This window comes from Rhea americana, unplaced genomic scaffold (genome assembly GCF_003343005.1).
Source record: "Rhea americana isolate MKP2758 unplaced genomic scaffold, rheAme1 scaffold_31, whole genome shotgun sequence".
Classification (NCBI taxonomy): domain Eukaryota; kingdom Metazoa; phylum Chordata; class Aves; order Rheiformes; family Rheidae; genus Rhea; species Rhea americana.
The window spans coordinates 136,728-149,653 of NW_028186435.1; the positions used below are offsets into that span (position 1 = coordinate 136,728).

General features: G+C 39.1%; 1 protein-coding gene across 1 annotated transcript in view; it reads left to right on the forward strand.

Moving 5' to 3' along the window:
- PHLPP1 (PH domain and leucine rich repeat protein phosphatase 1) overlaps positions 1 to 12,926 on the forward strand; it is a 150,233-nt gene that overhangs the window by 134,526 nt on the left and 2,781 nt on the right. The window contains exons 13-16 of the mRNA XM_085309974.1: positions 4,208 to 4,338; positions 7,942 to 8,046; positions 8,967 to 9,161; positions 11,389 to 11,617. Of these exons, the coding sequence (XP_085166100.1) occupies positions 4,208 to 4,338; positions 7,942 to 8,046; positions 8,967 to 9,161; positions 11,389 to 11,617 (660 nt within the window). The remainder of the gene's footprint in view (positions 1 to 4,207; positions 4,339 to 7,941; positions 8,047 to 8,966; positions 9,162 to 11,388; positions 11,618 to 12,926) is intronic.

Sequence of the window (12,926 nt, forward strand, 5' to 3'; positions counted from 1 at the left end):
CAATTGAAGTGTCCTTCACATACTCTGTAAAGTCAAAAGGCTGAGTTCCCAGACTGGTATGTGTGCTTCAGTGTCTGGGGTCATGCTAAACAGCAGGAGCAATAATTCCGTTGGACAGTGAGTACATGTAAAGATGAGCTTTGTGGTTTTAGCCAGGAAATCTCAAACAAACTTGTGGATTTTTGAATACTCCTCCCTCTTTGGAACAATGGCCAGAGGAAACCAAGGGCCATTTAGGATCAATTAGAAATAAAGCTTTTTTTCGTAAAGGAAGAATTGGGATTGGGGAGTGAGGCTCTGCACAGTAAACATCTCTCTAGAAGTAGGAGGGTGTTTTTTAGCCAAAAAAGGAGGATAATGTAAACATGCTGATAGGGAGTCAACAACTTTTTCCTTTTGTTGCTTTTTGAGAAAGCTGAATGTTCCATAGAAACATCAGTATTTAAAGTGCCACTCTTTACCACAATACTTAGCAGAAAAATGCTTTTGAAAGATGTGGCACTTTCTCTTCTTGATGGTTCCTTACAGTTATTTAGTTTTCTTTACCAGAAGAGGCATGAAAGTCATTCATCGTTTTGGGGCTGCAGGGACAGTGTGCATGACTCCATCTAAAAGGACAGAGTCGTTTAGGACTCCACCTTTGCTGAAGAAAAATGCCTGATCAGTGTGCAAGTCTAGTTGCAAGACTGGTAAAAACAAGTCAAAATAGTTGATACGGTGTCATGTTTCTAGGGGCTGTAGCCTTGGTGGGCATAGAGATTCTTTTGACCTGGTGATTTCTCTAGGTCAGGGTTAGTTTTTAGCAGTTTGGAGTCTGAGCTTGTATTGAATGGCTGTATCCATTGCTTAGCTTAAGTGGAGCTCAGCCTTAGCATTCGAGAGCCTTCAAAAAGTGCCAAAGTAAGTTTAGAATTTGGTGTTTATGTATGGATTTGGTAATTCCATGAATTTAGTCTGTAACCAAGCATGTCACATTTGTGCTTGTGTTATACTTGGTGGTTAATTTTAACTGAATAACCTTCAGATACTCCTAAATTTCATGCAAAACTCTGTTGCCTGAGGTAATGGCAATCTGCTTTCGCATTTAATTAGCCTGAGAGGCTGAGGTGTTAGATTTTTGGAGCCATGGTACTGGAAGAGTTAGTCRCAGCGGTTACTTTGCTCTCTGAAATCATTTCAGAAGGAAAACTAATATAAGTGATGATTTTGCATTTAAAGTAACTCTGGAATTTCTGAAGGAAGTCATTATAGCGATACTGTTGTCTCTAAGCAGATTTTGCACACTACAGTCAAGGCTATGGAAGTTATGCGTAGTCCCTTGCAAGGTTTAAATTACCATAAAAGACTTACTTCACAGGAAGAAAATGAATGCATTCTGGAGAGAAGGCAAGTTTGGAAAAGCTTCGTGTGGGGGGGTGTGGGTGGGTGTATGTGGGTGGATRTGTGTAACTAATTTAGCAGGTTTTTCATCCTACTGCTTAAGTGTCTAGCCTTTTCATCTCCATAACCTGTGAGGTAGCAGTGGAGCTGAAATTCTTGCCTGCATTAATGAGTCAGGTAGATGCCTCTAAGAAACCACATAATACACATTTTTTAATTCACGTACTTAAAAGACTGCCTTTTTCTGTGCACTCTCATCTGCTAAAAGTGCATTAAGGATATGAAGTCAAGCAATCAGATGTTCAGAGATGTCTGAGTTAGGGTTGTCTGTGCACACTGAATTGCCTTCTGTCAATGGTCAGGTAGCAGGAGACGAGCGTACCTGGGCAGTTGTCCTAGCAGATTTTTCTTTGCAGCATTTCTGTCTGACTCCAATTTCCTTGTCTTACAAAGTAAAAGAGGACTTTTAGGTAACTATCCAGCACTTTGGTGTTCTTTCTTAATTGAATGATTGGATATTCCTGTAAGCTTGAGCAGAGCTCAGCAACCTAGTGTGGGTTATTTTTGTTTTTGTTTTGTTTTCACAGCCTGGGACCTGCGTTTACTTTTCTCTAGTTATTGTTAATAGGTATGAGTAGTTAAGTTGCTTCTACTTCATGGTTATCTGCTGAGCTTCTGCAGAGAAAAATTGTATGGAGGTTTCTTGTCACAATTTCTGGTCAAGTTTACCTTTTGCAGGAGCATCACGTTGAGATCTGAAGTGAAAGAAGATCTGATAGCAGTGGCATCTTCAAGATGAAACTATTAATCTGTGATACTTTATCTCCTAATTATGCAGATCAGTGCCCACCTTCAGCCACAGCTGGAGATAACTCAAGTGCCTGTCAGCCATGGACAGTTACATAGCTGTATGCATAGTGTAAGCAAATGCTGAGTATTAAAATCTTTGTCCCAACTTGGCCCACCCCAGAGCAGAATCCTGTATGCAGCGGCAGTAATTATTCTTCTGATGCTGCATGGACTGGGCTAAAACAGCTTACATTAAAATGACACACAAGGAAAATTAGGATCAGTTAGGAAATACGCTTTCCTGTTTGCCTGGGGAATAGAATAAGAACTAAATTTAACATGGCTGTGCAGAAACTCCCTGTTAACCTCTTCCTCAAACAGTACGGTAAAATTTCAGAAATCATAACCTGATGAATAACATATATTCACTAATACCGAGGGACCAAGGGATCCGCTATAGAGCGTTGCTACTTTTTACATAAGGGCATGTAATGAGAACGATGGGATTACCCATTTGATACTCCTTATTTCAGTGTTCCCTTCTATCAAATTTAAAGCGACATTGAGGTGTTGAACACAGCAAGGCCTGCTGGCAGCTCTTTAATCTGAGAAGTAATTACTGGATCTGTGGAAGCAGCAGGGAGTTGTGCTGAAGAAAAAAAAAGCTCATTGGAATAGCTGTTCTGTTAAGCTTTCTACGGTTTTGTTTGCACAACGGATTTAAATTTTGATTTCTTTATCAGGCTTAGATAAGGTCTGCAGTTTGCTCTTTGTAGATAATGAGGCCTCCATATCAGGCAACCTTGGGTTTCAGGGTCAAAAAATTAATTGCATACATCAAATATATTTAATAAAGTGTTAGGATTTTTCTGGGGTTTTTTGTTTGTTTTTAGTTTTACTAGGCTATCTTATATATTCTTCCAGTTCTTGACTGACATTTACAGTAAACTCTCAATTTCTTTAAATATATTTCTGTAAATATATTTCTTCAATTTCACTAAGATTTTCAGTCTTTCACTTTTTGCAGGTTGGAAATAGATTGTCCTTATCTTCCTGAAGGATATGTGGATAGTTTTCTTGTCCTCTTTCTAAATACCAACTTGCTCCATCCTCTAAAAATTATTTTTGCCTGGTTTTGGTACACACTACACCGGTGGTGCTGCAACAGGGTTTGAATAGTTGATTTTGTTCTAAAATGCCGTATTTCTTCCTGTGTATTGATCTTCCTTTGGATAAGCAGCTTTAACTATATTAGGATTTTATCATTCTAGTGCGCTGTTGTAGCCAACTTGTTCTTAACTGGTGGGTAGCAAGCAAGTTTCTCTTCATGTTTGTATCTTTTTTTTTCCCCCAAAATATTTCAGTTTTAGGGTTTTTTGGGGGGGGGGGTTGTTTGTTTGTTTGTTTGTTTACTCATTTCACTGGCTTTGTATTTAAATACGAATCCTTCCAAGATTATTTGAATTAAAACCATGTTTGAAACTGCTTAGATAGATCTTTCATGTTTCTCACCTCCATGTTTAACGTAACGCTGCTTATTTTAATATCCCTCAGTGGATTGAATTCCTGAGAGCGTGCTCGTCCCCACGCTGGTTTAAACTGACTTCAGAAGAGAGGCTACTATGCCAGTGTCTTAGAAGCCTCCACTGTCTCTTGTTTCTACTTTTCTTAAGCTATTAAAAGACTGGCAACTGTTTTATTAGCAGCATTAGAAACATTTAAAATGGTGGTCTGTTGATGAAAATACACTCTTCATCTTTGTCTTTATGAAGAGCAGAGAAGCCTTATGAGTTTTGTAACAGGATTATACCTGACCAGAAATGGAACAAACATTCACAGGTGTCCCAAACGTCTTGGAAAATGGCTAAATGCCATATGAAAGTTCTTTTGTAAGAACCACTTACGTAAATGAATGGTCTTAGGTCTTTGGTGCAGCCTTTGTCTTTTGTGAAACATGTATTACTACATTTAATCAAAATTTGTAGAATCTTAATGACAGTTGACTTCTCTTGCTTATTTGGCTGCTTTCCTTTTGCAGTGTGTGGATCTAAGCTGCAATGAACTGAGTGAGATCACGTTGCCTGAAAACCTGCCTCCAAAACTGCAAGAATTGGACCTGACTGGAAATCCCAGACTAGCCTTGGATCACAAAACCCTAGAGCTGCTGAAGTAAGTAACATAAGATTGGAGAGGGGCAGAATAACTCCTGCCATTAGTATGTGATAAAATTGATCACATAGTAACCAATTTTGTAGATAATTCAGAAATTAATATTTTATAAGAGGGGACCCCTTTACCCACTTCAGTGCAATTGCTTTCAACTGTAACTCTTGAAGTTTCAACTATAATCTCTGTTGGGCCAATTTGACCTCCCTTTTACTTCTAACACTRGATTTAACCAAAATATTTACTTTATTCCACCACTGAGATACCAGTAGTTTATTACTATTTTTTTTTACTCGAGTTTATCTGTTTGTATGATCACTTGGGTCAATTTTTGATACTGTGCTTCTCGTTACCTCTTGACGTACTGCTTCTTGTTACCCTTCTTGTGCTTCTCTGCTTTTGTCTATAAATAACTTTTTCCATAACTTATTTCTATTCCTGGTTACCTTGCTTTGAGACCCTCTATTTCTTTCCCATCTACCTGTTTGTTTCCTGACTTGTGACTAAGGTGTCATCCATAAGTGAAATTTAGAAAGTGCCTCACGCCTACTGGATGCTCTCAAGACCAGTTGAATTACTTCCCCTGTAAGGACTGACTTTGGAGGTTTTTGTATGGATTTGTTCTATAATGTGTTGTGAAACTGTTATACTAAAATGGATAATCTGTGGATAGTGGTGCAGCCTTGGGCCTCTCTTATCTTCTGAAGAGAACTGAACCACCTCCAGGTTCTCTTCGAGGTTTGTTTAATCCTTAAATATTGAATGATTTGGGGAACTGTTGTTTTATTTCAAAAGGCTGAGCGCTTGCTTCCTGTGGTTTGTTTATAAATGGTTAAGATCAGACACTGAAGTATTAAATCTAACTTTTTGTACAAGTGAGGTAAACTCACTATATGAATCTGCTTTTAGTTTGAATCATAGCATTTTATCAAATTGAAACGCAAGCTCAAGTAATGAGTTTTCACGGATGAAAATAAGAGTCCCTGTTCCACAACAGATGGCAAAAACAAGCAAGAGGGTGTTCGTTTATGTTAAGAGTCATTCACTGTATACAGGAAATCTTCCTGAAGGAGCAGTGTGTTACGTTGCTCTGGTTTGTGGGGAGAAATAAATGTCAAAAAGCTAGCTGAATTGTACCTAAACTTAAAGCAAAAGATCAGCTTTTCTTGTGTGCGACAGGCAGACAAGGTAGGCAAGCCAATCTCTTGCCATTTTAGTGTTCAGTCATCAGGTATTGTACAAATTTAAGCAGTAGAAGAATAGTATATCCTAGTTACACACTGTATATTTTCACTGTCATATGAATTTAATTCACAGGTTTTTGTCTTCCTTTTTGCTCTAAATGTTACCAAAAAATTATACTTAAGACCTCAGACCTATTCTCTTCCTTGCAAATAATCATTAGCCCTGGTCAGTTATTTCAGGCCTCTTCGGGAGCTGCTTAATGGATGTGTGTGTTAATATACCACACTGACTTCCACAATATACTGCTATAATTAACTTGAAGGAGAAGATGCTAAGATGCTCCTTTTGCGTGTTTCTTTTTTTTTCCTTTCTTTTTTTCTTCTTTTTTTTTGTGGCAGACACAAAAATACTTGTACACTTGGTACTTTTTATATCTTTTTTTCTGCATGTGAAAGGCAGCTCTCCATCTGTGCCCTGCCAGGATTTAAGCAGGTAGCAAGTTAATATCTGTTCTCACTTCTGGTGAGGAGGAGGAGAAAAGACCTGTCATTCTTGCTGCTTTTTTTTCCTCTTTTTTTTAAAATATGTATAGAGATCTTGGAGAAGGCTTGCATGCTCATGAGGGTGATGCCAGATGATTTACAGAAAGTAAGGATTTTGGTAGCAGTTAAAATTAAAAAGAAGTGCTGCTACTCTGATTTGTAGTAGTATCATGTTCAATTGTAACAGTCATTTTAAATTAGGGAGGAAATAAGTACTGATGCTTGGAAATCTGAGCACATCCTTCCTGCATGGGATGTGTTGCTGCTGGATGTTGTTTCTTTATGGGCAATGTGGTCCAGTTGTGATTGTACCACCATGGAGGCTGAAGGTAAATACATCGAGGTTTTTTTTTTTTTTTTTTTTTTTTCATTGCTGCTGGGAAGCCTTGAGATAAATCTGGATTCTTGACCTGCTTAGGAACCAGGGGTTGGTCAACCCAGTTAAAAACAGTGCCCAAAAAACAACAAAAATGTTTCATCCATGTTCCTCTGTCCTGTCCAGTGCCTTATGTGAGAAGCCTTCATTCATCGTGGATGAAAGTATGTGTGCTCATGTGTGTTGTACTTTGCAGAGGCAGACAGAATTACAGTCTCTGCTACTTTAGAACAGATCTGAGTTTTCGATTTGATTGGTGTCTGATAATTCTTTTCTAATGCTCTTGGTAAGACCTTTGCTTTCCAYTTGGGGGATGGACAATTGCAAAACCCTGGCCTTAAAACACCAATGGATCTAACATTATTTATGGAATTTGTTTGCTTCTAATGCTTCTAGCTGATACATGCCCTGACTACTGCTATATTAGTGTAAAAGCAATTGAACTGCATGTGACAGTCCAGGTTATCTGCAGAAGGTTTCTGAGGCTGTATAGGCTATGAGATGCTGAAAAGACTTTTTCTGTGTTTAGTTCAGGTGGGGGTTTGGATAGAGAAAAATGAATCTTCAGAGTGAACACTTAGACCTTTCTGCTTGTTTCTTTTTATGATTCGTTTGGTCCATGAAAGGCTTTGGTGCCTTTGAAGTCTGTACAGTGTGTGGGGAGCTCACTTTCCTTGCCTTTGGAAGAGAGCAATAGGGGGCACAGGGAAGGTCATCTCTCCCCAGCAAAGCAGTGGTATGAAGGGAAGGATATAAACAGATAGGGTTGGTCCCTCTTTAAGCCTTTACTTTACTATGTGAGATATCTGAAATTCAGGCTATATTGGTAGTAAATTGGAGCGTTAGACGATTAAGGGCCAAACTAGAGATTGGACTGTAAAATCACAGAAGGCAGAATGGCTGGGCTCTCTGCGTGGCCTGCAAGCCTGGTGTTGCAAGTTAGTAGGGGATTAGGATGGAGCTGGTTTCTAATTGGTGCGTGTTTTTTGTGGAAAGCTGGTCTACACGATCCTATTTCTAAAGGCATTTCTTTTCCCCGTAGGGGTTGATGTGGGTCATACAGATTTCATCCGAATACAAGGGGAAAAAAAACAAGAGATTTGTTGTTAAAGTGGGTGGGAGAGAAATACGAATTAGAAAATGACTCCCGTGTTCCAGCTTTCAAGCTAGTGACAAATGTGCCTTGTATTCCTACTGGACCAAGTTTGAAAAAAAATAAAATATATATACATATATATATATAGCTAGAGGGYGGGAGTGGGGAAAAAGAAAAGCCACATAAGCAAAACAGTGCAGCTGACCCTTACAGAGGCTCAATTTTTGCTGTTTTTCTGTTCTTTGTATACAGATGCATAAAAGTAGCCACTCTGGATGTCCTAATTCATTTTACTCTGTTAAATGTAACACTGTGATAGAACTGGAAGAAGAAAACTGCTCTTTACATTTTAAGCTAGATCATGTCAGCATTTTATTTAATTGMACCTTTTTCCTTTCTCCTTGCAGCAATATCCGTTGTTTCAAGATTGACCAGCCCTCAGCTGGTGATGCTTCAGGAGCTCCAGCAGTGTGGAGTCATGGTTATACAGAAGCGTCAGGAGTTAAGAACAAGTAAGACCTGAGTTTGTTTTTATTACACAAGCATCTTAGCAGCCTCTATGGTGATTCAAAGAAACTCTTTTTTAGGAAAGTTTGGTGAGATTTTGGACTTCACAAAGGCCATGCCGTGACTTAAATTTGTATACTGGGTCCCTGCTTGGCTCTCAACTTTCTGCTTTGTTAGAGGAGTTGCTAAGATACAAGCGTAACAGACACATTTTGTCTATGCAAGGCTCCAGTATTTGCAAAAGATCTGAATGTTTGAAAGCTTTTTTCTGCTTGGAAAGCTGCTTTATCTTGAACTAAAGGATGTTTACCAAGCAAATCAGGGATGCTAAGGGAAGAGGTAGAATGGCAAAACTCTTGAGTATTCATAGTATGTGGAACTTCTATGACTAAGGCAGCRTTTGACAAGTAATGTACCAAAAGTCTGCCAGTCTCTGTGTTGCTGGCTATGTGATGAATCTTTCTTTGTTCCTTAAATACCTTTATAGAAATCTTCTGCTACCAAGGTTTTCCTAGCAAGTGCCAGCAAACCTTTACTTAGTGTTAGCTAATGTAACAGCTAACTTAGTCATCACTGTGATAAATCATAAAGATGGCTTCTGGAGGGGCAAGTGCACTTTCAGTTGATATAGTTTTGAACATACTTTTCCTCTTAAACTTGTATTTTTCCTTTAAACGAGGAACTTGTTTCACATGTTGAAAAGGAGGAGAAATCTTTAGGGCTTGAGTTTTCAACATAGTGTTCTTCTCTTATCAGTGCTGTTAGGTGAGCCTGATTCTTCTCCACAGCTCAAAAAGCAGTAGTGAAATGCTTATGAATAGTATGTTAAAACTACCTRTCAGACTTGGTTGTGTTTTTCTGGCCAGAGTGACAAGAAGAGAAGTTGGTGTAACAGTCTTTATATGGTCCTGCTTTGTTTTCCTAGGCTGTGTGTGGCAGCACTTTCAGCCAATAACTTCTGCGACAACCGGGAAGCACTCTATGGCGTTTTTGATGGCGACCGCAACGTGGAAGTACCGTATCTCCTGCAATGCACAATGAGCGACATCTTGGCGGAAGAGCTACAGAAAACAAAGAATGAAGAGGAATATATGATCAACACTTTCATCGTTATGCAGAGGTGAGTCTTGGAGTTGTAGCTTTTCTCACCTTAGGTATGCTAACTGAACAGTTTATTCACTTTCAGGTTGTACACCTGCCATTTTCTTGCCCCCCAAAATGGGAGGTGGGGTGGGGGAGAGCCTTGGTAGATGACTACTGTGTTTTCTCTTACTGCTTTTTTTTTTTTTTTTTTTTTTTTTTTTTTTTTTTTTTTTTTTTTTTTNGAATATTGACGCCCTCTGTTCCTTTCAGGTGTGTAGGGGAGAAAAAAACCCAACACTTCTTCACCCACCCAAACAGAATTAAATATCCTCAAAATTCTTAAATGTTCATGACTAAGCAGTGAATGGAAGTTTTACTCTTTTCAGTATCTTTAAGTCTTACTTCTCTGAATTGACCATAGCCAAGGCAGTGGTGTGAATCTCTAGATCATCTTTTAAACTTTCACACTACTGCTACATGCAAAGCCTGGGATGATCCTTTCTGCTTCTCTGTATCGATTCAGACTATGTAAAGCTATATGACTATTTAAAACATGTATTTTGACTCCTTAAAAATGTCTGTTTTGTATTATCTATCGRCCTTAGAAGGACTATCACTTGAGTGAGGCCCAACTAAAAAGATATGATAGCTATGACTGTAATAGTAGCTGTGTCTGGTGATTTGGAACTAGTGTGTGTTTGTGTGTGCTGTTCCTGACAGAGTAAGAAATTGTGCCTGAGGAAACACTGAGTGAAAGAGGAGGAGGAAGGGAGTTGAACAAAAGAGAAGAAAGAGGTCAAGGAAACAAAGGAGAAAGCAAACAAGCAGCTTAGAAACTCGGGAAATGGATCAAGTTAAAAGTAGCATCACTTGTMATTCAATTACTGCTTTTTTGGAGAAGAAAAATAATAAAGTTCCAATATCTGGAATAGGAGAAGTAGGGTGGTACTGAATCTTCCAAACACAAGAGAAAATGCCTCCTTCCCATTGYTGCTTGTGACACTCCTTCAGTTATCCCAGTAGCTGAAAAGAATGTTGCATACTTAAATTTTTTTAAAAAACAACAAAGCAGAATATTGAAAGTGCTTAACTGGGTTTGTTTACTGTTAGTGGAATTTCACAGGAATGTCACATTCCTGCAAAAAAGTTTTGTCTTTTGGGTTTTTTGATGTCTTAAGTCAAAATAAGCTAACCAGTCTTTTGGAGATCCAGAAATAGTATTAATTCTCGTTGCATTTAACCGTTCCTTGAGGGTTATTACAGATGGTCTGCAACATTCCTGGAGTGCCTTTTTTTTCTTTTTTCCTTAATACAAGTGTATTTGCACATTGTCTTCCCAGCATTCTGAATCAAAAGTTCTTACCAGCAGTACCTGGCCTTAATATAATTTTAGTAGGCTCTATAGTTCAGTTTTGAGATTACTTAAGGAGAAGGCCCCTGCAAATGTGGTACTGGGAAGGATAAATGTTTTTCAGTCTTGTTTGAATTTAAACAAGTACAGCTAATAGTATTGAATGACAAGATTCTGAAAACTTAAACTTTATCCACAGAGTTTTTGTGAGGGGTTTTGTTTTTTATTTTAAATACTGTGAACCGTGCTAGAACAGCAGGCTTTGTTTTTAACAACACGTATAATAGGTTAGTAACTGATGTGATAAATGAGAAGCATGCCTTCTTACAGTAGAGTTATCAGCTATTGTGTCTTAYTGCTCTTCTGACACATTTTTCAGAATAATGCTCTATAATAAAACAYGCTATAAAATGATGAACCTCTGACTTACTTTTTTGCCTAAAAATAGAGAGTTTCTGAAGCTAAAATGTGTATTAGCTATGTAAATATAAAAGCTATGATAAAATGTGTAGCTTAGAAGCCAAAGCTGTGGCTGCATGACATGACCCTTTTCTTAGCTCTACCTGAACTCATTTAATAGCCTTCAGTGCTTTTCTAACCTTCTTTATTTCTCTCCATTCAACCTCTAAAGCAAAATCCTTTAAGATTTAGAGGAATGCAAGATTTTTCTGTTCTGAAATTGAGCAGTTTTGACTACATACATCTTCATGTAAATAGCACACTGCCTGARAGTTGTGTGTGATTACCCTGCAATGCAGCCATAGTGTCACAGTCTTGAGTGAAGACTTTTGGGGTTTTTTTGTCCCAGTGATCCAGTGGAGTCAATGCCCTGAGTGCTTGTGGTTGTTTCTCCTTAGTACCCATAACACATGGTTCCAATGAATGAGCAATCATTGTTTTGTTTAAATTCCAGGAAACTTGGAACAGCTGGACAAAAACTCGGAGGCTCTGCTGTCCTTTGCCATATAAAACATGATCCCATGGACCCTAGTGGATGCTTCACATTAACCTCAGCAAATGTGGGGAAGTGCCAAACCATCCTCTGTCGGAATGGAAAACCTCTGCTGTTGTCCAGGTGTTATGTGATGAGTTGTGAAGAAGAGCTGAAGAGGATTAAGCAGCATAAGGCCATTATCACAGAGGTTAGAAAACTATAATGTTAATTTTTATTGAAAAAGAGAGAGAGAGAGTTGCAATTTGCAGCTTCCTTTGAGGGAATTTGCACTGCAGTATGTGAAATTAGATGTCCATATCAGTAAATTGTAAGAAGTGGTGTTAGTAATTTGGATTCTGGAGTGGCTCTTTTTCTTTCAAGGTGATTCATGTCATGTGATCGTGTTACTATTCCCTCTTGTTACCATGCTGGATTGTGGTTAGCTATGGAGAGTGTGCAACTAGGAACATGTATTGAAACAGGGAAGCCAAGACCCTCCTCCTAAACGGGAGAGGAATTGCTACGTTCGTGTGGTCGTGAAGATCCCCTCCAATCCAAAAGGATGGGAGGGCAGAGTACTTGGAGCAATGCTGTCCTTCCCTTAGGAAACTCCTTGCTGTCTCTCCTGGCAGGCTGTCTTTGCTGTCTGAACTCACATGCTCCCAGAGCTGTGCTCTGACATGTGGCTCTTGAGGAGAGCCCAGAGGGAGAAGTCATCCAGTGTTCAGACTGGAAGAACTGAAGGAGCTATGGAAAAGTTTATTTTCTTCCCTGGACCCAGCAGGCAGCTAGTCAACACAGGGCATCAGCATGGGGGACTGACTGCAGAGCATGAGAGAGGAAGAAGGCTGCTTGCTCCTTTACAAGCTTGAAGCCGCCACTGTCAGTTTTGCTTTGCCTTGTATAACGCATAYGCAGGAATAAATAAATATTGTATCCTCTTAATGGGGGAGAAGGGGGCAGAAAACTGACTGCTGTACACACGTGAAGAGGGGTGTGCATGAGAAACAAAATGTGTGCCTATTAATCTTGCCAGGGAAAGCTGAAGCCTGGAATCTCAAATGTGAAAATTTTGAAGGGAGTCACTCTGTAACATAGCGTGCATCACCAAGGCGCTGTCATTATGTTGCTTCATAGAGGAAAAGGGAAATTTCTGTGCTGAATCTTAAGATGACTCACTGATTTCATGCACTTCGGCTTATCACTTCTGTCAGGCTTCTGATGAGGAAGTTAGCAAGCCAACAAGATTTTTTTTTTCTTTTGAGTGATTTTAAAGGGGAAGCTTTTTTTTGGTTTTGATTCACTTCTCTGTGGTGGTTTGCTTCATAATGACCACTGCTGTCACTAGCTGGASCAAATGAGTGTAAATCGTTGTATTTGTTGCTCTTCTTGAATACCCTATTAGCAGGGGTGCAGCTATCCCCACCAGGCTGGCAGATAACCAGGCTTACTGTCTCAGATGTTTGCTCTGCTTATTCTGGCAGCTCAGATTCTAAGCAGGACAGGATCCTGGGATT